Here is a 24,540-nt window from a genome sequence, read left to right as displayed (position 1 = left end):
GGGTTTTGGTGTTGTATTTTGATGGTTTCCAGACTGTATTTAAGCTCCTGAAGGTTTTCCTGGCTTCATTGATTTTTATTCCGGATGTCCTGGCTCATTCCACTGTCCTGGCTGATGGTGCTGCCCAAGTATGTGAATGTTTCTACATTGGTGAGAACATAATCCTCTATCCGTACTGGTGATGCTGAGACAGTATTAAAGGTCATGATATCTGTCTTATTGAGATTGATTTTTCAGTCCAATTTGCTGCTGAATGTAGGTGTTGTCATACATAGTAATAGACAGTCCCTGCCTCAAGGAGTTTACAATCTAAATGAACAAGACAAGTAAGGAATGGGAGAAAAGAAGTGGTACTGTCACGGTTTTGTTTGATGGAGAACTGCCATGCTGGTGAGTTACATAGGGATTGTGACTTGCACAGGATCACTTTCCAGATCCGGAAATTTGACCTACACATTCTGAGTTCCACTGCAGTGCTTTAACCCCAAGACCATCCTTTCTCTCAGATTGACTGGCATCAATATATCAGCCTGCATCAACAGAGTTCATAGAGGTTGCATCAAATCTGTTGAGGATTTTGAGTCCTGAGTAGGTGAAAATGATGATTGTTAGTTTTCTTTATAATAATTTGAAAGTAACAAAAAAAGGAACTGATCCTTCACAATTCAAGTCAGTCAGAGTTTTGCCATTGATCTCCGTAGAATTGGATCCCGTGTTTAGGGTTGCCAACTTTCCAGTTTCTCAAAACTGTATGCTACAAAACTGCCCCTGCTCCCAGCCAAAGGCTCAACTTACTATAAAGAGAAGAGGGAGGTTGAAGGGGACTGGTGTCTCTCCTCCTTCGTCCATCAGCAGCTCTGAGGCAAAGAGTTTGCAGGGAGCGATGGGGGCAGGAAGTGGGGGGAGGGGGAGGAGCTTCCTGCAGCTGGGGAGGTTTCCGGAGGTGGGTCTGACCCGTCCCTGAGAGGAGCCTGTGCAGGGGAAGAGGAAGTGTCCCTCCCCAGGCCGGCCAGGACTAGTACCTGGGGGCCTCCAGCTCTGCCCCTCCCTGGCTCTGGGCCCAGTATTCTTGGGTTAAAGGGGCCTTGGGCTGGGGCAACAACGGAATTGTGATAACTGGACTTTTGGTGTCTGGTCAATTCTTCTAACTGGAGACTACATAGGCCCCCTTAAAACGGGACACCTGGCAGCCCTACCTGTGTTAGATTTACCTTGATTTTTGTCTTCTGGATTGAAATTATGTATGCTTTTCATTTTAGCTTCTGTAGTCTTTTGGCAGATAACGTTGTTGCATATTATACCTCTACAGATTTCGTAATTGGAAATTGGAGAGAACATACAAAAATTTTATTTGATTGAAAGTGGAAGATAAAGACTTCATTTTTGTATTCAAAGGACTAAATCTGGAGTGACTCCATTGAGGTCTAAGTGTTTACTGCAGGTTCATGTGTGTCACAGAATGAAACTTGGCCCAGAACTTTTTCAAAGTGGATTTATAATGTATATAACAAATTATGGTTCCAAGCTGCTTATATCCTGTACGTTGTTGTTTTCCCCTTAGTGCCTAGAAGCTGTGTAGAACTGTATATTTTTTCATTAGTTTTTATTTTTAATTAATACCTATTGCATATAAGGAAATGGTGTGTATATATAAGTTAAATTAAAATATTTATTGTAGACGTTAAATATTTAATTTAGAAGTTTAACTGTAAATTAAAAATTTAACATGACTGAGATTAACACTTTATTTTCAAAAGACTGTGTTGGGAACTTTATAATTGCCCCCTTCATTATTTGCACACACGCGTGCGCGCGCGCACACACACACACACACAGAGTGAGATTTTCTTTGTGAATACGTTGGAAACAAACATGCAGCTGTTAGTGATCAGCGTTCACTGAACAATTATTACCGGTATGAGGTATGACAGCTATTTTGCATTCTAAGTATGACTTCATTGGGACTTCTGACCAACATATGCTGGGCTAACATATATATCACATTATCAATATCCTCTTTGCTTGTAGACAGGGAGGACATAAAAAGATGGCTTTAGGAGTGTAACTTTGGGAGCACGCCTTTCCTGTAAGGTGAAGGTAAAAATGCTGCACAAGGTATTATATTGAACCTTTTCCCTGTACTATATTATTGATTTTAGCAATGAGCCTCATTGATATTGGTTATTTAGTCTCTTAAATATATTTCAGAATGAACCATTGTGTGGTCAAGCAACTGGCCATATGATTTAACAGAGATTGCCCGTGGAGTCTAGCCCTAAGGAATCTTGGAGACATCTGTGTGGTAGCAATTGGTGAATAAAGACTTTTCATGGGAATCACTGTATATCTTGTAAAATACCGATTAAAACAATCCAGGGGACTTTTCCCATCAGATTATACTTATTAGGGTAAATCAGTCTGGGTTGTAAAATCTTGATAAGCCCATTTAAAAAATGCTAGATTAGTTGCTTGGTATGGTGAATATAGATTCTCTTTTAATAACTCTTAGCATGATACTTGTTTGGTTGAACAGGATTGTTTGGCTCCATAAGAGCCATATTATGTAGTCATGTTTTTGAAGCCTCACAATGGAGTTGGCCTAAACTTTGTGACTATCACAACTAATGCTCATCTGAATACAAAGGCACTAGCATACACAAGCATTATTCTTTGTCAGAGAACTCTTTGCGTAAAGACCAGTACGTTAAGATGAGACTATCCATTTTGGTTAAATCTGCTTATTTCTTCCTGTGCTCTGCCTGGTCCTTTTCATTTGTCTCCTGAAACACCAAGAGCTATTGCTAGAGGGATTTTACACTACTTAAAGAAAGAGGTAATGACTGCAGTGTTCCATTTCTGGTGAGAGCAGACCAAGAGCTGGAAATCTGGGCAAGACCTTGTTCTTGTTGCAGTCATCAACCTCTTTGGGCCTTAATTACTACTAAGGAGGCATTATTAACAGAAGGTGGGAATCATAAATGTTTCATCCCTAGCTTATCTGAGTTGGAAGTAGGTGAGGGACAATTACGTGAAGCAATGGCAGCTTATAAAAGCTGATTTATATCTGTACTACTTTGGATGGAGCATTTCTAGAACTTTCTGTTCCTGAGGCGTCTTAGGGCTTCTCTTCACTATATGGTTAGCTCAAGTTATAACTTGACTTTTGCCCCTTCTCCGCATCCAGAAATCTCTAGCTTGAGTTGAGTGGTGCTTTAGGCGTGAGCTAGCTAGCCGGTGGGGATAGGTTGGAGCTTGAGTGCTGCTGACCTGGAACTAGTAATACAGCGAGGATAAGTCATAACTGCTAATCCTGTCACTCTGCTGCTAATCAAACCTGTATAGTCGTTTCTCAGGATATGCCTTCTCAGCACGTTTGTTATAACTCTGTCCGTACACAAAAATCTCTAGCTCAAGTTCAGTGATGCTTTAAGCTTGAGCTAGTTGGCCCACTGGTAGGGCCTTATCAAATTGGCAGTTCATTTTGATCAATTTCATGACCAGAGGGTTTTAAAATGGGTCAATTTCATGTCTTCAGATGTGTGCGTCTGAAATTTTGCAATGTTGTAACCCTGGGGGTCCAGACCCAAAATGGGGTTCTGGGGGGTCACAAAGCTGACATGGGGGGATCCACAGGATTGCTACCCTCACTTCTGTGCAGCCATGGAGCTTCCTGAAGCCTGGGGAGATTCCCACAGGTGGAGGTGGGTCTGATCTCCCTCATGCTGCTGGGAGCTTTCAGAGCAGGCAGCATCCGCGGAACTTCCTACTGCTGGGGGAGGTACCTGGAGGAGGGTCTGATTTCCCTGAGAGCAGCTGTGCAGGGGAAGAGGAAGTCCTGTCCCTCCCCAGCCTATCTGGGACTAGCAGCTAGGAGCCTCTGGTGGGGGCGCTCCCAGCAGCATGGGGGAGGTTAGACCTGCCTTCACCTCTAGGAATCTCCCCCGGCTACAGGAAGCTCTGCCGCTGCTGTCTTCAGAGCTGGACTCTGAAGGCAGCACAGCCATGGCGCTTCCAACAGCCAGGGGAGGTACCCAGAAGTGGGTCTGATTTACCCCCGATAGTGGCTGGGCAGGGGAAGAAGAAGTCCTGTCCCTCTCCAGCGACAGGCACCCCTAGCCCTGCCCCTTCCCCGCCCCTTCAATAGCTAGATTTCATAGGGGAGATCTGATTTCACGGTCCGTGACGTGTTTTTCACAGCCTGGAATTTTGGTAGGACCCTACCCATTGGGGATGTAGTGTGTGGATTGAAGCTGAAGTAATGCAGTGGGGATGCAACAGTTTGATTTACAACAACTCATAATCTGCAAATCCAATCGCTGTATTGCTAGTCAAATTACTTTATGTAACTCCAGTGTTTTGGAGTGTGATCCATCATTCTAATTCAAGCTAACTGTTGGAACGAAGACAAGTCTTTGCAGGATTGAGGCCTAAACCCTGGCCTACACAAGATATTCCAATGTAACTAGAACTGTATTTAAATAAAGTTAATTAAAGTGGTGCAAATTCCTATGTAGACACCTTTCTCCTTTCTGTAAAATTCTGTTTGTTTTCCTAATTTTCCCCCTTTTTTCCCTCACCCATTTGTTTTGACCACGTGTTGCATCCTGTCTGACATCTAGAATGTAAGCTCTCTGGGCAGGGACTGTCTCCTTTATTATCCGTCTGTACAGTGGTAGCACAGCAGGGGTCTGACTGGAGTTTCTAGGTGCTGCCATAATACTAGCAAGATATTTCAAGCTCATTTTAAATAGCTATTTGAATAGACTCATAGATTTCAAGGCCAGAAGGAACCACTGAGATAATCTAATCTGACCTCTTGTGTAGCACAGGCCATAAAACTTGATCAAAATAATTTCTAGAAGAAAAACATCTTTCTTTAGAAAAACATCCAATCTTTATTTAAAAATAGTCAGTGATGGAGAATCCACCAGGACCCTTGGAAATTATTCCACTGGTTAGTTATTCTCACTGTTAAAAAATTATGCCTTACTTTAAGTATGAATTTGTTTAGCTTCAGGTTCCAGCCATTGGATAATATATATCTTTCTCCGTTAAGCCTGATCTAGACTCCAGAGTTAGGCAGTTTATGTCAATCTAACTCTGTAAGCGTCTACACTAAACTGTAGCTCCCACCAGTGTAATTTGCACACTGCACCTATTTAATAACTCCACCTCCACAAGAGACATAGCGCTTAAGTTGATTTAGTTAGGTCAACGCAGTGTCAGAATAGACACTGTGTTGCTTACATCAAATGTTGCTGTCTTTCAGCATCCCACAGTGCCTCACACTGGCAGTGAAATCAGTGCAAGCGCTCCTGGTTTGGATGCATGCCGCCGACACAAGGAGTGTAGTGTGGACATGTAAAACTGATTCAATTACTCCCTGGCCTCCATCCTCCTTTCCTTTCCTTTCCTTCCACATTTGCCATGCACTTGGCGCCAGGGGAAGGGATCAATATGGAGGACAGCATGAGGCACAGTTTCCATACCCAGCTGCTCATAGGGTCTGATTGCATGAGCCACCCAGCTATGGAGTTGTCCAAACTATTCCTGAGCTGCAGCACAGGGTACCATGGACAGGACGTGGTACAGGTGCAGCTGGAGCCGGTACTCTGGTGGCCATTAATGATAGCAGTGGCTCAGACAGTTCTTTCTGATAAGCTCTGTCCTCCTCCCTTAGCCTCCATTCCTGGTCTGGGAACTGCAAAGCAAATGCCTGCTCCCTCACAGCAGCCTTGTCCTCAAACTGCCCACTAGCCCGGGCCTTGCTTCTTGCCATGCCTTTCCACTAGCCAGAAGTCCCTCTGTCTTTGGTACTGGACCTGCTTCTTAGCCCTGTCCAGAACTTCAGCCATCATTTCATTACAGAAATGCTCTTTCTCGGAATGGTTTGTGAGGGTACATTGGCCCAGGCTTCTGCTGACGTGTGGATGAGTTGTAGAGGTACTGCAGTTTGTAGAGTTGAGGGGCCTGCAATAGGACAAGATATAGCTCACATAGCTCTCAGTACAGGAGCACAGAAAAAATCTTTGTGGAATTCGAAGGATATAAAATATTACTTTTCTAGACTGAACCTTAGTATTTCGTGAGAGGGACCCAGCCGGGTTAATTGCAGCGAAAGAAGTGCAGAGACAAGGGTAAGTTTTTTAAAAATTGTAGCTGTTTTTTTTTTTTTCTTTTTTCTTTTCCCCTAAAAATTTCAGAACAACTTGGGGGCAGTCAGTGGCTGTGCTACAGAAGGTTTCTCTATCATTTCATATGAGGTTTCATTTCCACATTTTGGAGGACATAACATTCTGATGGTGCCTGACCGGCAAAGGGAGATGTTATTCCAAGCTGCTGCTGGGAAACCAGCAATGTATGCAGCTGAAAGTAGTCAAACATTTAGTGACTGAACAGTACATTTATGAGTGGAGTGGGCTGGACAGCTACTGAGGTGGTCCTGGAAAATGCACCCTTACCTGAAACATGACTATTTATCTGGAGTTCCTGCTAGAAGAAAAGTTTGCAGCTATCGGTACTCAGGATTGGGTCGGAATTCATGAGGGAATCAATGGGATACTGTGTTAACTTCCACATGGCATAGCTTGTTATGACAGCATGCAAAAATACAGAACTCCACAGTCATCCTCCTTGCCCCAAAGTGCATTTCTGGATAAAAGTTCAAACCCCAGTCGTATTTGGGACAAATGATTTTGTCCCCTATGGATTACATTTAACTGAAATGGACTAGATCTGTACATAAAACACATTTCTGCCTTCCTCCCCCATGGAAGGAACTGTTTCCAGGCAGCTAATTACACCACTGAGGCAATGTAAGGTTATTATTTTTAAGAAACAAGAATGTACTAGCAAAAATCTGTGCTTTTCAGTAAATACTCACTTTCAAGGCGTTTTTTTACTATTTGCATTTCCTGGTTGTCATTTTGAACTCCACCTGTGGGGTGGAGGAGAGTTATAGGAGGCAGGGGGATGCCAAGGTCCTGGCATCCAATCTGCTATTAGTGGATACATGTTGCTAGCTGGGGCTTGTAATAACTTTTGCATTGGTTCATAGAATGGAAATCCTCCCTTCCTATATTAATAAACATGAAAATGGAGCCAGAAACTTACCAGGCTCTGAGGCAGCTTCTGTCCCTTCTTTTTATATTCCTGGTTACGTGGTGAGCCGTTCCTCAGAGGGGCATGGAAAAGCTCCTCTGAGTAAGGCACCCGGATATGCTGCAGCTGCTCCTGTGGCTAAGCCTACTTTGGGACCGGTGTTAGCAGCAGAGTCACTTCACTGGCCTCATGAGGTGCTGGCTCCCATCTGTTCCCATGCTGGATTCTGGGGTCAGTAGGTCCTCATTCAGGCTGACCAAATCATCATGCACCACCATTGGCTCTGTGGTCAGCTCAGTACCCAGCACCTAGTCAAACTCTTCATAAAATGGGCAAGATGTCATTGAGTTGCTCAAGGTGTGGTTGTGATCCCTGGTTTTCCAGTACTTGGTCTTGAGCAACTGAATTCATTCCCTATACTGGTTACTGGTCTGGTAAATTTGCAAAGTTACCAGCTTCTTCATGCTTCTTCGTTCTATGTGTGGTTATTCCTGGTACTCTTAGTAAAGTCCACTGTTGTGCTGGTCTCACACCAGAGATTAACCAAAATCTGGCTGTGCTCCTGTGACTATGAAGCAGCATGCTTTGCAAAGGACTTCTGCTTGGTTTCCATTACAAATGCAGCAGATTCTCTGAAGGTGTGTTTGCAGCTCCGGGATCAGAAAACAATGGAAGGCTTAACTCTGATTTAATGAGCTGCTGCACTACAACAAGGACACCATACTGTTGGATGTTTTCAGATAAGACAGGTTTCAGAGTAGCAGCCGTGTTAGTCTGTATTCACAAAAAGAAAAGGAGTACTTGTGGCACCTTAGAGACTAACCAATTTATTTGAGCATGAGCTTTCGTGAGCTACAGCTCACTTCATCGGATGCATACTGTGAAAAGTATAGAAGATCTTTTATACACACGAAGCATGAAAAAATGGGTGTTTACCAATGCAAAAGGTTTTCTCTCCCCCACCCCACTCTCCTGTTTTTACCAGCTCTGTGGCAGGGAACATTACAAACTGTTTTTGGAACGTCAGGGCAGTTTACAGTCTGTTTCTTGTAGGTTCCAGGCCTTCTTTTCAGGCCCTGGCTGCAGGGATGCTGCGGGTTGGTCACTTGCTCTGGTGGTGGCCACATACCTCCAGGCTTTGGTTGGTGGGACCCTTCTTCCCAGCATCAGCCCCCTGTCGGGTTAAGATCCCCCTCCCAGCCTGGCCTGCAAGGACCCTTGCTTGAGGTTGTCTTTCTGCGCTGGGCCCTTTTCTGGCCCCTTGGCTGGCCCCAGTTGCTCACCACACCTGGCTCCAGACTGCTCCAGCTCCACTGTTCTAGCTCCGGCTTCACTCTGCCTCATCACTGATGCTGCTGCTCTGCCTCCAGCCCCCTGGGCTGCTTCTCTAGCCCCTTTGGCTCTGTGGCTGCAGCTCTGCTCCCAACACAGGATCTGCTCTCTCTGAGCTGCTTTTCTGGCCCCGCTGGCTGGCATGACTCTGTTCCCTAGCTCAGCTTGGGCCCCTGCTCTCTCCTTAGCTCGGCCCCACTCTGTCTAACCCAGGCAATTCCAGCTCACAGGGAGGACGGGACCCACCCTGGCCTCCTGACTTGCTGATTAGCCTGTCAATCAGGCTGACCTGGAGTGTTGGCCTCTCCCCATTGCCCCTGGGGACTGTCAGTCTCAGGGGCCTGATTTCCCATTGATCCTTCCCCTTTTGGTACTGAAGCTAGCTAACCAAAACATCCTCACTGAATGTTAGTAAGGGGAGCCCCCTTACATAGGCATAAAATTCAGTCCGACAAACCTTTACACTGATGTTTAATTTCAAGAATGTGAACACTTCAATCTCTCTAGTCACTCGATTACAGACCTAAAAGTCGCAATATTACAACAAAAAACTTCAGAAACAGACTCCAACGAGAGACTACTGAATTGGAATTAATTTGCAAACTGGACACCATTAAATTAGGCTTGAATAAAGACTGGGAGTGGATGGGTCATTACACTAAGTAAAACTGTTTCCCCATGCTCATTTTCCCGCCTACTGTTACTCTCACCTTCTTGTCAACTGTTGGAAATCAGCCATCCTGATTATCACTACAAAAGGTTATTTTTTCTCCTGCTGATAATAGCTCACCTTTAATTGAACACTCTCATTATAGTGTGTATGGCAGCACCCATTTTTCCATGTTCTGTGTGTGTGTGGTCCTACTGTATTTTCCACTGCATGCATCCAGTGAAGTGGGTTTAGCCCACGAAAGCTTATGCTCAAATAAATTTGTTAGTCTCTAAGATGCCACAAATACTCCTTGTTCTTTTTGCGGATACAGACTAACACAGCTACCACTCTGAAACCATTTCCATTCGTGTGAGTCTAGAGCAACTCCACTGTCTTCCATAGAATTGTTCCAGAATTTATGTACTTACCTGGGAGCAGGATTAGCTCCCTTATATGCATGGCTTGAGTCAGTTTATCATAGCCCTCTTTTATTATTTATCACCAATTTTCAATACAGGTTGCCTCGGGTAACAATAACTGCCTAAGAAAAGGTAGGCAAAAGCCAATGAATGCCATAAGTTAAAACATGGATTTTTTATAAACATATATTAGTTTATTCTTCTAAAAAGGGATTGAGGTTTTCAAGTAAGGCCAGGGCTAGTCTTTTTTGATTGGTCTCCCTGTGATGAATATTTATTCTCAGTTGTTTATTTTTTGAGGGACATGAAATAATAATTGCTGCTCTTGAAGGCTTTTTTCTAAACTTTCTGAAGATTTTGCTTTATTTATTAAAACTTTTCATTCAAGCACAGAACTCCTAAATGACTGTTCACATTTAAATTTGAGTAGAGAGAGAGCTGGGTAAAATGTTTAAAATGTCTCTAATGAGCTTTATTTTTACTGTGAAATACAAATCTTAAAAATACATTTACTGACAAGAATGAACTTGTGCTCCAGAATTTTCACATTAGGGACCTGATTAGGGACTACAGTCACTGATTGAGTGGGCAGGGTAGAGCCTTGGAAGCCAACCCAAATCTGTCAGGAAATCTGTCAGGACCCAACTACAAGTGTCAGGTTCAAGGTCAGATCTGAAAATGACTTGGCAATCTTGGTTAGGGTCAGCTGTCCTCAGGTCAGGTTTGAGTCTTTAAAATTAGGCTCAGGCAGACCTCTAGGGCATGTTCCTATTGACTCTGTTGGGACTCTGTGTGGGCATGAGAGTCAGTACAGTTCTAGTTGCGGGATCTGAACCTAGGAATGCAATTACTGGATTTGTGAATGCAAATCTAGGGTTTGGTAGATGTATGTGCATTTTTATGGGTAGACACGTAACCACCAACAAAATGTTGATTCTTACTTTACCACAGCAATATTACTGGCTTCAGTTTATATAGATTCTTCATGTAGCTTTTATTAACCCCGCCAAACTCTCTCCCCCCCCCACCCAATTATTAGAGTTGCTCTTATGATAAAGCCCTGGCTGGGATGATTTAGTTGGTGTTGGTTCTGCACTGAGCAGGGGATCGGATTAGATGACCTCCTGAGGTCTCTTCCAACCCTAATATTCTATGATTCTATGATACAATTAAATGATATGATAAAAATGAGCCAACATGTCCTAGGCCTGACAGTTACTGGCATGCCTTCTGGTGAAGTTTTAAGAATAGGGTCTTTTGACATGTATTCTTCCAAGCTTTTTTCTCCTTTAGACAAGAAATCATCAGATGCCAAGTAAGGCTTTCACAAGGTTTATCTTATGTACTGAACATTTTGTTGTGAAAGCAGTATTTTAAAAACAGCTGTTCTGCTTGCTATGATTTATGTTGGAAGGGTGAGGGCAGCACTGTTCCTCCTTGGATGCCTGTCTGTTGAAGTGAGATCTCTTTGGACACCTCTCGGTGTTAATTTTCCAATAAGGGAAAGGAGCAGAACGGTTCAAGAATCTGGGGTAATTCTTGCCTTCCTTCTAACCTTGAATGTGACTAATGATTATGTTGTGTATGTATTGCATATCAATGACCAGTTTTTAAATAGGGCAGTAAATATAAATGCTTTCATAATGTGGTGTTGGAAATGTTCCCATGTTATACAGGGGTCAGATTCTGCTCGAATTAAAGTCAGTGAAGATTTGATATGGAATTCATTGCGAGAGGGTTGGGTCCAGTACACTGAAGGCTTCATACTCTGCAAAGAATCAGAAAATACATAAATGATAAGCCTATGATCTTTGTTACCTTCTCAGGCAAGATGCTGCAAACGCTAAGTATGAGTTGTGCTAAGTTTTACAACTATCTTTCAGAGCAATATTCTGATGATCCTCTTATAAGGGGGGAAAATGTGTATTTATCACATGCACACTGGTTGCCAGTTAAATTAGTATTTGCCAACAATCATCAGTTATCCCTATATCTCAAGTGGGTGATATCTGTGTGGTGACTTATGGCAAATGCTGACTTTTTAATGGCAATCTTTGTATATTAGAGCTCACTATTATTCGTTTCTGGGCTTAAAGTGCTCTTTTGGGTTGTTTAGGAACAGTTTTTGTAATTCTTGATAGTGCTCACACAGAGGGAGAAGAATTCTTTGTGGAATTAATAAGAAGGTAGCAAGGGAACTTATGAATATGTTTAAGTACTGGACCAAAGTATGTAATTTTGAAAACACATTTATTTTTGTGTATAGATAAGAAATGGTTGTAGTTCCATCTAGACGTACTTTAATGGGATGTCTCAAAATTTGATTTGGGGTGGGTAGGTACTTTCAGGGTTGTTGTTTGTTTGGTTTTTTTTACTGTTATGTGAACATTGTGCTTCACAGTACAATATCTCTTTTCGGGATAAGGGTTGCTTTAAATGTTGTCCTTATTACTGGTGGGATGTTGCATACTTTTATTATTGTTGTTATAAAACATGCTTTATTGCACAGTGATGTTAGTGAGGTCATTTGTTTTGCAATTAAGTTACAAATCCTCTGGAATCTACTGTGCATCTCTACTCTTACACATTTATGGGCAAATTCATAGAGGCCACTGTCAAAAGACAGTTACCAACTAATGGCTAAGTAAATGAAGATAGTTGATATTTAGTCACTTTTTTAAAAATATGTATGTTTCTTTTTTTTTTTTCTTCATGCTTTTGCATGCTGCGTGACATCCTAAATTGTGATTTAGGCACCTGCTTACCTTCTTTACTGAATGGGGAGCCAAGTGCTGTGGGTATAGAATGCCTTCTACCTGGTGAAAATACATTTGTGCCGTTTGCAAAGTTGCTTTGTTCATCTTTTTTTTTTTTTAAAAAAAAGTGTGATCTATACTATCACGGTAACACAGAGATGGTTGTAAATATTTGTATTTTTATAAGAAAGCATCAGTCACAAAATTACATTTCAGCAGTTTAGTTTAGTTTACTGGGATGGAAAAGGGATAAAAATAAGCACATGCAGTAATAAATGTATACAGCTATTTTTATATATTTTAAAATATATTTGTATCTCATGTTCTTTGATATACTGTGAACGTTGTCATTTAATTTGATTTCTGAAGTTAATGTTTGGTGGTCTGTTTTCTGCTGCAAAGGTTCTCCAAATGAAAAGGCAGTCACTCAGCTTCTCTGTGCTAAAGTTTCAGTGCAGGTTACTATAGAGGAGGAAACATCACTGTCTTAGTCATCAATCAGCAAACTATTTGTGCAATTCTGCATTTCTTACACTGAGACTATTTGGTAAATTAGTCAACTTGAGCAGGGATTGCAGAATCTGGCTCTCTATTAAAATTTTGGTAGTCTCACTATCCACTTCTGTAGACATTACATCACTTTCAATTGAAATGTAAAGCCAGTTGCAGTAGAACTTTGAAGAAATGGTGTATTCTGATGATGGAAAAATCAAAATCAGCATCTTCACAACTTGTGAGAGTTATGATGATCTGTAAACTAAATACAACTGACAAATGCTTAATTACCAAAAGTTTTTATTTGTGCGTATGATCTGTAGTTATGATTATCATATTATTTGCAGTTATCAGTGCATGCACCAGTGTCTTCTGTAGAACCGATTGCTGTTTCATGAGGTTTATTACAGTAACTGAACTATGAATAATTCTGTGTATATGGTCTGAAGCCAGAAGTAAACATTTTCATGTTATTAAAACAGCATTGTTAATATGTACTGAAGTTATCCAATTAAAAGTCCCAAAAAGGATCGGTTCATTTTTTTCAGATGTTTGTATCAGTAAGTCAAAAGACTGTTTTATCTTGGAAAAATGTTTAAAATAGTGGAGACTAGTACAATTGCGTACATAAGGGGATGGGAAAAGTTACTAAGTTACCAAGTAGCAGCCTTGTTAGTCTGTATTCGCAAAAAGAAAAGGAGTACTTGTGGCACCTTAGAGACTAACCAATTTATTTGAGCATAAGCTTTCGTGAGCTACAGGTCACTTCATGAAGTGAGCTGTAGCTCACGAAAGCTTATGCTCAAATAAATTGGTTAGTCTCTAAGGTGCCACAAGTACTCCTTTTCTTTAAGTTACCAAGTTACTTTGTTCAGAACCAGTTTTACTCTTTCAGAGCCTAGTTCTACTTGCCTCATGGGGTTAATCGGTTACAGGTAGTTCATAAGGTGACTCACCTCTACATCAGTGTAGAGTAGAATCTTCTCAGTATAGGAGTTGAAATATTTCTCATACAGCTATTGGCTTGAGAACTAATCCTACTAGTCTGAGTGAAAATTTCTTGCACTGCTACCTTTCTTTCCTCCCCACACCACTTAATAGGGTCCTCTTCACTGCTACAAGTTGCAGTGTCTGCCTACTTTGTTCTTTTCCAGTATTTCTTGCCAGGTGTCTCTTCCTGGCATAGGGTAGAAGAGGGTGCTGCCATCACTGTTCCTTGTCAGCTGTATTAGGCTCTCTGCTTCTTAGTTCCATCCTTAGGCACAGAGCTGGACCATGATGGAGAGAAGTTTTGAGGCAGACACACCTCCTGTGCATCTTTTGGGGAGGAATCTAGCCTTGCCAACCGCTATCTTCCTGCCTGTGTATATAAGCAAACTGTATAAAGGGGAGGTAAGCTAACTCATCAAAAACAGTTGAAAAGTACAGATTGTCCAAGGGAATCTGGTTCAAAAAGATGGAGTAAAAATAAAAAAACAAATTCTGTCCCCGAAGGTAATACATAACTGTTAAACAGATTTCAGTGGGAAATATATACACGCATCTTCAAGCAGAATATTTTGTCCAGAAAGTTTAACTTTTTTTTTTTCTTTCTTTCACCTTTTGAGTCTGACATTCAAGTTGTTTCTTTAGGCTTCCTGCAAAAATCTTGCATCATGTCTTGAATGTTCAAATCTGGGTTACTTCAGTGAGGAATAAGTTCCAAATCTGAAGGCCCCTAATGAAGAAAGCGGTACCAGCATCTCCCCTCTTATTTTTAAGTGAAGGGCTCTTGCTCATTGCTTAAGCTGATCTCGGGTGTGCAGCTTTGCATGGGGAGAGGCAGTCTCTAAAGTAGGCAGGTTCGAAAAATGTTATGGCTTTATAGGTCAAAACAAACACCTTAAATTCTGCATGGAAACCAGTAGATTCTTTTGTTAGTGACATTGGTCAGCTGAGTATTTTCTTGCTGGATACTTTGCTGTGAAGTACATATGTGCTTGGGGAACATAAATAAAATCTCATGCAAGTGAAAATCATTCAGAAAATTACTTAAATAATTGTAACACATACAATTGGGTAAGGTTGACTACAGTTCCTTGTTCTGTCACTTGTTACAGCGTACAGGAAGGTAGACATGCTTAAATGTATGTTCTTGTGTGTGTTTGGGCATCTGTGTTTGTACAGCCTATTTTGGGCTTTCTGTATTATCATATTAATAGTTACCCATTAACATGGAAGAAAATGTGCACTGTTCAGTTGATATCTCTCTAGAGGGTTGATGTCCATGAAGTTAACTGATCTGTAGAAGTATTAGAGGCCAACCTTGCAAAAAGTGAAATAAGAGGAAAGCTGCAGCAATATATTATAAATGCTGTATTATGGGAATGATGATTAACCACCTCACCCCCAACTGTCTATATATTAGCTTTCAGACTACGAGATGCTGATATCTACAATAGAGCAAAGTAAGTAGGTATGCTGCAAGACATGGCTGACACAAATAGGAATTGAGACATTTTTTAAAATCACTGTATCTTCTACAAGGATATTATTTGCCTTTCTAAAATCACATTCCTGTATTTAAGAACCATACCAAAGTGGATGACAAACTACTGGAGATACCAAACAAAAAAGTTAAAAACTAATCACTTTTGCCATGACAGAGTCCTCATTTTATTTGGATTGTATGAAAGAGCATATCTATGCTTAGGGAAGTGGAACATTAAACTTAAATCAACATAATAGGTAAATAAGTATAACAAAGTTCAAACACCCATATATGCTGTACAGTGGAAACCTCACCTAATCATCAAAATAGAGAAAAGATTGGAGGGGGGGGGGGGAGATAATTCCAACTGCCTTTCCCACTGAGGGAAAAGAAGGGTATCATACTTATTCAATAATTATTTAAAAGCATAGTAAAAGTATTCCCTTAATAACAGACACAATTGAGGTTGTGAAATGCAAAAAATAGGGAAGTGGGGAATAACAAATGAGGCCAACTTAAAAAAAAACTTGTAATATTTAAGTCAGAAGAATGATTAGAGAAGCAGGGAGAGAGTTTCAGTCTTTAGGGCTCATTGCAGGAAAGGCAAGCTAATCAGGGACATGATGCTGAGATTCCTAAAATGCAAGTGGTATCAGAGTGCAGATAAATGTCAGCTAGGCTCTAATATAGGTGAGACTTACACAATTCAGGGCCTTAAAAACTATTTATGCCAATTTAGAGACAGTGTGAATGTAATATGATTGCTCAAATCAGCTGTTGTAGGCTGAGCAAGCTGCCAATGACAGAGAAAGGATGGAACTGCAATAATCAAGCCTCCTGATCATGAGGGCATGTTTTGCTGATTCATTACAGGTTAAATAACTCTGTGTATGCTGTACCTGACATGGTTTATCATTAACAGAGGATGGTCAAGGTTAAGCCAACATCCTTATTTTTCTTCATTACATCTGCATGAGTTCTCTTGAGTACGTCATTGGGGTCCAGGTGCAGCTGTAGTTGAATAGTTGCTGTTTCTCCATCAGCACAGTAGAACAGGAAAGTGGATTCTGAAGAGTAAACTATTCAATTGGTGGGCTTTGTAGGCATCAGTATTAAATTGGCTAAAAATATGCAGGGCTTAAATGCTATACTTAGTGTGTGTGTGTGTGTGTTTATTATATATATATTTCTGAAGTCATTTACATGGCAGAAAGAAATTGAAGGGACAGTCAATTTATTTTTGACTAATTTAAAAAACATCCAGTTTCTGTCAGAGTACCTTTTAAATAATATGCTCTGAAAGTATTTGTAAGCAGTTATTTAAAAGTACGTAAGGGTTTTTTGCTTCTTGGTTGATATTTACAAAGTCTATTAGCAGTGGAGGAACTGTTTACCTATGCAGAGGAGACATTGAAACGGTACACAAAGTGTTGGAGGGTACGTCTACACTGCAGTTAGACACCTGCAGTTGATCTGTGCCAGCTAAGTTGGCTTGTGGGGCTCGGGCTGTTGAACTGCAGTGAAGATATTCAGGCTCGGAGTGCAGCCCAAGCCCTGGGACCTTCCCATTTTGCAGGGTCCTAGAGCTTGGGCTGCAGTCCGAGTCTGAACATCAACATTGCAATTAAATAGCCCCTTAACCCAAGTAAGCCCCATGAGCCAAAGTGAGCTGGTATGGGCCAGCCATGGGTTTTTAATTGCAGTTTAGACATACCCAGAGAGACAAGGTGGATGAGGTAATATCTTTTATTGGACCATCTTTTATTGGTGAGGGAGACAAACGTTTGAGGTTACCCAGAGCTCTTTAGGTTTGACAAAGTATTCTCAAATATGCAGAATAAACAAGGTGGAAAAAAAAGAAATCTTTTTGTTAATTTCTGAGTTATAGTACTCATAGGTCAAGTACAGACGGTACAAAACTTTCAGACAAATGTGAGTTTTTTTCCAAATAGATAGTGACTCTGTAAAGATAAAAGGAAGAGACTACTGAGGATGCCCCAAAAGTTAATGTTACAAACTAACTTTACACAAGCCTCAAGTTAAAATGCTGCATAAGTTTTAGGTTCAGAAATTTATTACAAACCAAAGTCTGTCTTAGGGCATGGCTATACTTGGGAGTTAGATCGCATTAAAGCAGCCCAGTACGCTCTAATTCACAATGCGTCCATGCTGGCAAAGCACGTAGAGCGCTCTAACTCTGCAGCTAGAGCGCTCCTGGTACTCCACCTCAGTGAGTGGAATAACATTTGATGCGCCCCCGCTGGAGCGCTGCGGCGCCAGTGTGGACGTCCTGGCCTGTTAGTGCGCTCTGATCGGCCTCCAGAAGTGTCCCATAATGCTTGTTCCAGCCACTCTGATCATCACTTTGAACACTACTGCCCTGCCCTCAGGTGACCAACCATCAGACCCGCCCTTTAAATTCTCTGGGAATTTTGAAAATCCCCTCCCTGTTTGCTCAGCCAGGCGTGGAGTGCTCTCAGCGAATCTTTCCAGGTGACCATGCCTCCAAGCTCCGGGCAGTCCCCAGTATGGAGCAGTGGCAAGGTGCTGGACCTCATCAGTGTTTGGGGGGAGGAAGCTGTCCAGTCCCAGCTGCGCTCCAGCCGTAGGAATTACGATACCTTCGGGCAGATCTCAAGGGACATGATGGAAAGGGACCATGACTGTGATGCTCTGCAGTGCAGCATTAAAGTGAAGGAGATGCGGAATGCCTACTGCAAAGCCCACGAGGCAAACAGCTGCTCCGGTGCTGCCCTTGCGACCTACTGTTTCTACAAAGAGCTGGACGCGATACTTGGGGGCGATCCCACCTCCACTCCGAGCACCACCATGGACACCTCAGAGCCGAGTGCAACAGGGCAGGAGGAGGAGCAGCAAAGCGGGAGCGAGGGTACTGAGGAGGAGGAAGACACCCCGGTATCCCTAGAAGCATGCATCCAGGAGCTGTTCTCAAGCCAGGAGGAAGGTAGCCAGTCGCGGTGGTCGGTGCTTGGAGAAGGGCAAACATCAGAGGAGGTTCCTGGTAAGCGGCTTTTATTTTGGAAAGGAAGTTATTAGGTGCGGGCTCTTGGGGTGAGGAGGGTTAGGGCTGCATGCATGCTTATATGCGGAAGAGGGCGTTGATGTGCTCTCTCAAATCCTGGTAATCGGACTCAGTCATCTCTTCAAAGGTCTCAGCCAGAATTTGGACAATGCGCTTGCGCAGGTTTCTTGGGAGAGCCACTGTGGTCCTTGTCCCAGTCAGGCTAATGTGTCCGCACCACTGTGCTGTGAGGGATCGGGGGGACCATTGCTGCACACAGGAAGCCGCATTGCAGTAGAAGACCCTCCCTTGCTTCCCAGGTCACCCTCAGCAGCAAGATACCTTCCAGGATGAACTCCTGTGGAAAATGTGGGGACAGTGTTTGGTATAGGGACCCCTGCAGCTGTTGGCTCTCCCCAAGGCACAGAAACCCAGAGGACAGTACAGCCATGAAAGAATCATTCCCCCTTGACCCTATGCTTACTCACCATTTTGGTGCTCCTAGGGGTTATGTGCACTTGCTTTGGGACAGGCAAATTATGCGATTGTGTAGACTGTGCTTGCCCTCCTTAAGTACGGGGGAATCATTGCTCTGTCTGGCGTGAACAATTCTGCCTTGGTTAAGTGTTATATTTTGCCTTTACAGATGCAACCTTGAGATCTCAGCTGTCCGTGTTATCACTGGCCGAGAGGCTGCAAAGAATCAGGAAGAGGCCACGTAGAAGCAAAGAGGACATGCTGCATAAAGTCATGCAGCACTCCCTTAATGAAAATCAAAAAGTTCAGGAGTGGTTGGAGAGTGTAAGGAGGGTCCTCCAGCAGAATGTGGATCGCCGGCACAAAGCACAGAGCTGCTGATAAGCATCATGGAGCGCCAAGCAGACTCGATCCAGGCGTGTGTAGCCCCACTACTGCACTACTGCGCCCCACCCCTGCAGCCCTTGTCCCAAAACTGTTTCCCTTGTTCCCCCATGTCACCTCCAACCCACTTTCCCCCGCAATATAGGGCCAGGGCATCCACACTGGTACCGCAGCGCCCCAGCGGGGGCGCATCAAACATTATTCCACTCACTGAGGTGGAGTACCAGCAGCGCTGTAGCCGCGGAGTCAGATCGCTCTACGTGCCTTGCCAGTGTGGACGGGGAGTGAGGTACAGCACTCTGGGTGGCTTTCTTGTGCTGTAACTCGCACAAGGCCCCAACTTCTCAAGCGCTCCCAAGACACAGTACTGCAGACTGGAGATTTTTATTCACTTGATCAAGCTATCCTATTTTTCTCTCCTCTCCCCTTCACAGCTTGTTTAATCACACTACTTTCACACTAAACACAGCCATAACAACAGGGACATTTTAAAAATAGCTTGTGACTTTGAGGAAGAGCAACATGTGAAACGTACATCATTGTGGCAGCATAAATTCTGCTAGTGTGAGTACAGAAGCTAAAAGTGAGCTTTAAAGTATTGACAATATAACTTAAATGTGAAATTTCACTATTTAATTCGTGATCAAACTTCAGTCACTTTGGGAGAGAATTGGGGATGGAAATTGGTAGGTATGAATCTCTCTCTCTCTCTCTCTTTTATTCCATTGCTATCCCTCTTTCTTTGCCCTTTTCCCATTGAAATATTTGTTATAACTAGGGCTGTCAATTAATCTCAGTCAATGCCTGCGATTAACTGAGAACAAAATTAACGCGTTAATAGTGTACATCTGGTCGGAGGGAGGCATGGGCTGCAGAGGGACTTGACAGTGTCCAGTCAGATGCAGTAACCCAGTCTGCCTCCGGAGGGTGGGAAGAGGAGAGAAAAGAAGAGAAAGTGGCTCCCATTCCGGCACCGGCAGAGAGGTAGGGATCTTGAACCCACCATTGCCTCCAATTGGGCCCTTACTCTGGGGACTGACCCCTTCTTCCTGTGCCATGCCCCAAGACTCTACTAAAGGAGGAACAAGAAGTAGGACTGAGTGGACTTGTAGACTCTAAAATTTGACATTGTTTTATTTTTCAGTGCACTTAGATGTGGGGAAAAAAAATCTACTTTTCTAAGTTCATGATAAAGAGATTGCACTACAGAATTTATATGAGGTGAATTGAAATACTGTTTCTTTCTGTTTTTTATAGCGCAAATATTTTTAATAAAAAATAATACAAATTGAGCACTGTAAACTTTGTGTTCTGTGTTGTAATAGAAATCAATATATTTGAAAACGTAGAAAATATCCAAAATATTTAAATAAAAGGTATTCTGTTACTGTTTAGCAGTGTGATTAAAACTGCGATTAATTGTGATTAATTTTTTATCTCACAATCATGATTAACTTTTAATTGCTTGACAGTCCTAATTATAATAATAATAATAATAATATATATATATATACATACACACACACACATTATTCATAAGCAAGGGGAGACAAAATGCCTTGACAAACTAAATAGAAACTTTGACTAGCAGCCCTTCTACTGTGAGGCATAACTTTGTTTCAGTAACTGAAAATTATGCTTTACTCTTTTAGCCAGGTCATATTGTGAGAAATTACTTGCACAGCTCTAGAAATAAAACTAACTGGAAATTCCTGCGTCCACAAAACCTGACCTTGAATGTATTTGTTCTTTTGTACACTCATCCGTGCTCAGAACAGTAACTAATTTATACTGGTGTGTAGTTTTTTTCATGCAAAGCTTCTATTTTTATGCGTAGGGGAGGAGAGGTTGCTATAACTTTTCTGAGGATGTTATATATATCTTCATTTAGTGTGGCCCTTAGGGGTTACAAGTGAAACTAAGCAGAATAGATATTTTGGAAGTAAATATGGTGTAGAAAACAATTAGTGAAGGACTAGATTAAGGGAGTAGTAAATCACTGTAATACAGTACACCTCTTAAATTGCTAGCTTGAGCTTTGTGATGATAAAGTAGTTAATATACAATGGCTTTTGGTTGGTGTGAACTGAGCTGGGGATCTCTTTCAAACTAGATGGCATTCATGTCACAGCTACTCTCGAATTGTCAGCAGAAGGAACTGAGTGGACATGGAGATTAAGCTACTCTTCAATTTCCTGAGATGGAGTATCCAGCTGAAGGTTGGAAATGGTGTAGGGAAATTTGTCCTACTGTTCATGCTGTACTGATTTTCAGATAGAACTACAGTCTGTATGGTTGTCAGTTTGGCGCACTTTGAGGCCTGAACTCACTAAAATATAAATAGATTTCATAAATGTGATTAATTTTCCATTTCAGTTTTGTACATTATGTACTGACCTATTTGCAAATTATTTTTTGATATATGAAGGAGGGGAGATAGCCCACACCTGAAAAGCAATGTGATTTTATTTCAGGGATGTTTGCAGGGGGTGGAGGTAAAATGTGGCCTTTTAAGATAAAGACCAAACTTCCCTGGAGTTCAGAAGACTTTTCACTCTCTTTTTTTCATTGCACACTGAAGCTCGCAACTTAAAATACAACATTAGGGTTTTCACTGGAAATACTTCAGGAAACACTGCAGATATTTTGATATGTTGGTTTTCTGCATGCTCTGTGTTACACAAAACAGATTAGGCAATCCAGTGTAACCTTGTTTTTGCTTGTGTAAAGAAAAATGGAAAGCTAAGCTGTAGTTTTTAGTGTCATGTGCTGGATTTTTGATTGGAATGGTACTGAAATATTTGCAATGGAATATATTTCCTTTTTTGTATGCTGTATAAAGCAATTGTTCTTTTTAAAGAAAAAGTAACACTGTAACTACTCTATTAGCAGTCTGATTCAGAACCTGCCTTTTCATAGGAAAGGTGTGCATGACTGTTTGTCAGTGTCAGAAGTAAAGTGATGTTTAACCAGTTTGTAAACTGTGTGGGGTTCAAATCCTTGAGAGCCTTGTTTTTTTCTGTTAAATGTACCTCAGCTACATGGTTCAAGTACTGTAAGTAGCTTCAGGTTCTTGTATAGTTTGAGTCAAGCATGTTTCTCTTTGGAATTAGTTTGCTTTCCTCCTAGGAATGCTAAGCACTTCTTAAAGAATCTGTTTCATTAAAGTTACCATACGTCCGTATTTTCCCAGACATGTCCGGCTTTTTGGTTTTTAAATCGCTGTCCGGGAGGAATTTTAAATATCTAAAAATGTCTGGGATTTTGTCATTATTATTTTTCCCTAAAGAAGAGTTGATCATTCAAGAAAGAGAGTGATTGTTGATCAGTCGAGGGTGTGCCCGCTTTTTCGCCCTAGCTCCCAGCACTTGCACAATGAAACAGCTGTTTCGTGCAGCTGGGAGGGAGTGGGGAGCAGGGGGAAAGTGGTGTGCTCGGGGAGGAGGCGAGGCCAGGGCGGGAATTTGGGGAAGGGGTCCAATGGGATAGGGAGGGGGCGGAGTTGGGGTGGGGACTTTGGGGAAGGCGTTGGAATGGGGGCGAGGAAAGGGTGGAGTTGGGGCAGGGGGACGCAAGCAAATCCCCTCCCCCCCTTGGAGTGTCCTTTTTTTGAATGTTCCGATATGGTAACCCTAGTTTCATAGTAAAGATTCCTTCAACTGCTTCTCTTTTTTTTTTTTTTAAACACGTTACAAAATGTCTTCTGTCGCAGTGCCTGCTTGCTTATTTAGTCTCCTTAACTGCCCCAGATCTACTCCAGTTGAAGTCAGAAGTAGAAAAGTAGGCAAATTTTGGAGACAGCACAAATTAAAGCTTCATTTTGTATATTTGAATGTTCTACAGAGAAATAGCTTGTGTCATGTCTTAGCAAGCTTTTACTGTAATGAAAGAAATATGGTGAAAAGTATTTTTGTGCAGTGCTGGCCATCCAGTGAATTTTTTTTGGCATTTTTCTTTAATTTCAAAAGTGTATTATTTAGTAGCATTTTGCTGCAAATATATATGGTAGAGTTACTGCAATAGCAGAAATTGTTTACACATCACTACTTTAGAAGAGGACAAGCTTTTTGTCCCCTTGTTTATTTTGCTAATATGTTTTTAAAATGGTAGTGTTGGGGATGGAGGGTAATGGCTAATTTGACTGCTCATGGAAGAGTGTGACTGGTGGGTCTAGCTGTGGTTGGGCATTGCTTAAATTCATTGGCAGAGTTACAGGAAATTAAGCCCCAAGAAGGTCTGTAGACAGAAGAAGAGCATTTCTCCTTTGCATCTTACCAAACTGAAGTGAAGAAGATCTGAATAATTGAGGGGCCACTCAATCTTACAGAAAAAATGTGTTTAATTGTACTGCAGGAGCAGTGTATTCAGAGGAGAGACTCAAGGGTGTTGGTTTTCTATAAATGGGTGCCCTGGTATTTGGTAAGAAAGTGCACCCATGTTGCTTCCCTCAGTCCTCCTCATTCCTGGTTTCTCTGTTTTGTGCCTCTGCAATTCATTTGAATCAGGGTAAATACCTTGATCAGGGTTTAAGGGATTGCGCTCTGTGCAAACTACAAACTATTGTTGGTAGTAGAATGGGTCAGGGAAGGAGACACCACTAAATGGGAAAGCTTTGAACTCTAGAAACAGGGCCTCTCTTGATGCTCCTGGAACTGTAACATCCTTAATATTCCTGCTGTCTGACTTTATAGGACCAGGATGGCGAATTTAAGTTGTACCAAATTATAGGTCTCTTATGTTGAAAAATGTCTAGTGCAGAATACTAAGCTCCTTGTCACTGATGATAGTCTTAGTGTTTAAAACTCTGGTCTTCAGAGAACATTTTTCTGTAATAGTTTCTTTCACATGTTATGTGTGTTACTTTGTTGCTTTTGGGATGGATATGAATGTTTAAGATGTGTGTTTGGGTATACAAAGGTTAAATTTCATTACCCAGAGTTAAATTAAGTTCTGGAGTGTGGGAAACTTTCTTGCTCCATATGTGTACAGAACCCACTCTGTGGTAAACTCTCACATAGAAGGATTGTGCTTGAACTGCTGCAGCACACTATCCTTCCTCTACAACACCAGAGTGACACAAACACTTTATACTAGTCTTTCCGTCAGTACCACTCAGCAGCCCTGGAACATTTAATCCTTTGGGAGAGGACAGAAAAGACAAAATGAATAGAAGAGACCAAGTGACCTCATCTTTCTTGTTTGCTAATTTCTCTCTCTCTTTCTCTCCTGCTGAGCTCTAACCACCTCTCTTTCTTCTTCTCAGCCCCTCACTCTCACCTGGTTCCTTTCCCTCCCAGTACAGACATGCTTTGGTCTTCTCTAGTTTAAACAACCCACCCTGGATGCTTTCTTTCAAATAATCACCCAATCCCTCTTCTTTCCATTCATCTTCAGATTTATTGAACATGCTGTTAATTCCCAGGGAAACTGTG

General features: G+C 41.9%; 2 protein-coding genes across 23 annotated transcripts in view; both read left to right on the top strand.

Moving 5' to 3' along the window:
- The window catches only part of SGMS1 (sphingomyelin synthase 1), a 203,360-nt gene that overhangs the window by 5,447 nt on the left and 173,373 nt on the right, over positions 1-24,540 (top strand). The window lies entirely within an intron of this gene.
- On the top strand, positions 17,460-22,542 carry LOC140914863 (uncharacterized). Its single transcript, XM_073353700.2, has 2 exons — positions 17,460-18,247; positions 18,894-22,542. The coding sequence occupies exons 1-2, from the start codon at positions 17,725-17,727 to the stop codon at positions 19,103-19,105; spliced, it is 735 nt and encodes a 244-aa protein (XP_073209801.1). The 5' UTR covers positions 17,460-17,724; the 3' UTR covers positions 19,106-22,542.

This window comes from Lepidochelys kempii, chromosome 7, assembly GCF_965140285.1.
Source record: "Lepidochelys kempii isolate rLepKem1 chromosome 7, rLepKem1.hap1, whole genome shotgun sequence".
Lineage (NCBI taxonomy): Eukaryota > Metazoa > Chordata > Testudines > Cheloniidae > Lepidochelys > Lepidochelys kempii.
The sequence above is the reverse complement of the archived record's forward strand: the minus strand, read 5'-3'. Positions and strand labels throughout refer to the sequence as shown.

Excerpts from the sequence above, each read along its gene's own strand:
- LOC140914863 (XM_073353700.2), top strand. The coding sequence starts at position 17,725 with ATGCCTCCAAGCTCCGGGCAGTCCCCAGTATGGAGCAGTGGCAAGGTG. Across the intron at positions 18,248-18,893 it reads AACATCAGAGGAGGTTCCTG|ATGCAACCTTGAGATCTCAG; the intron begins GTAAGCGGCTTT and ends TTGCCTTTACAG.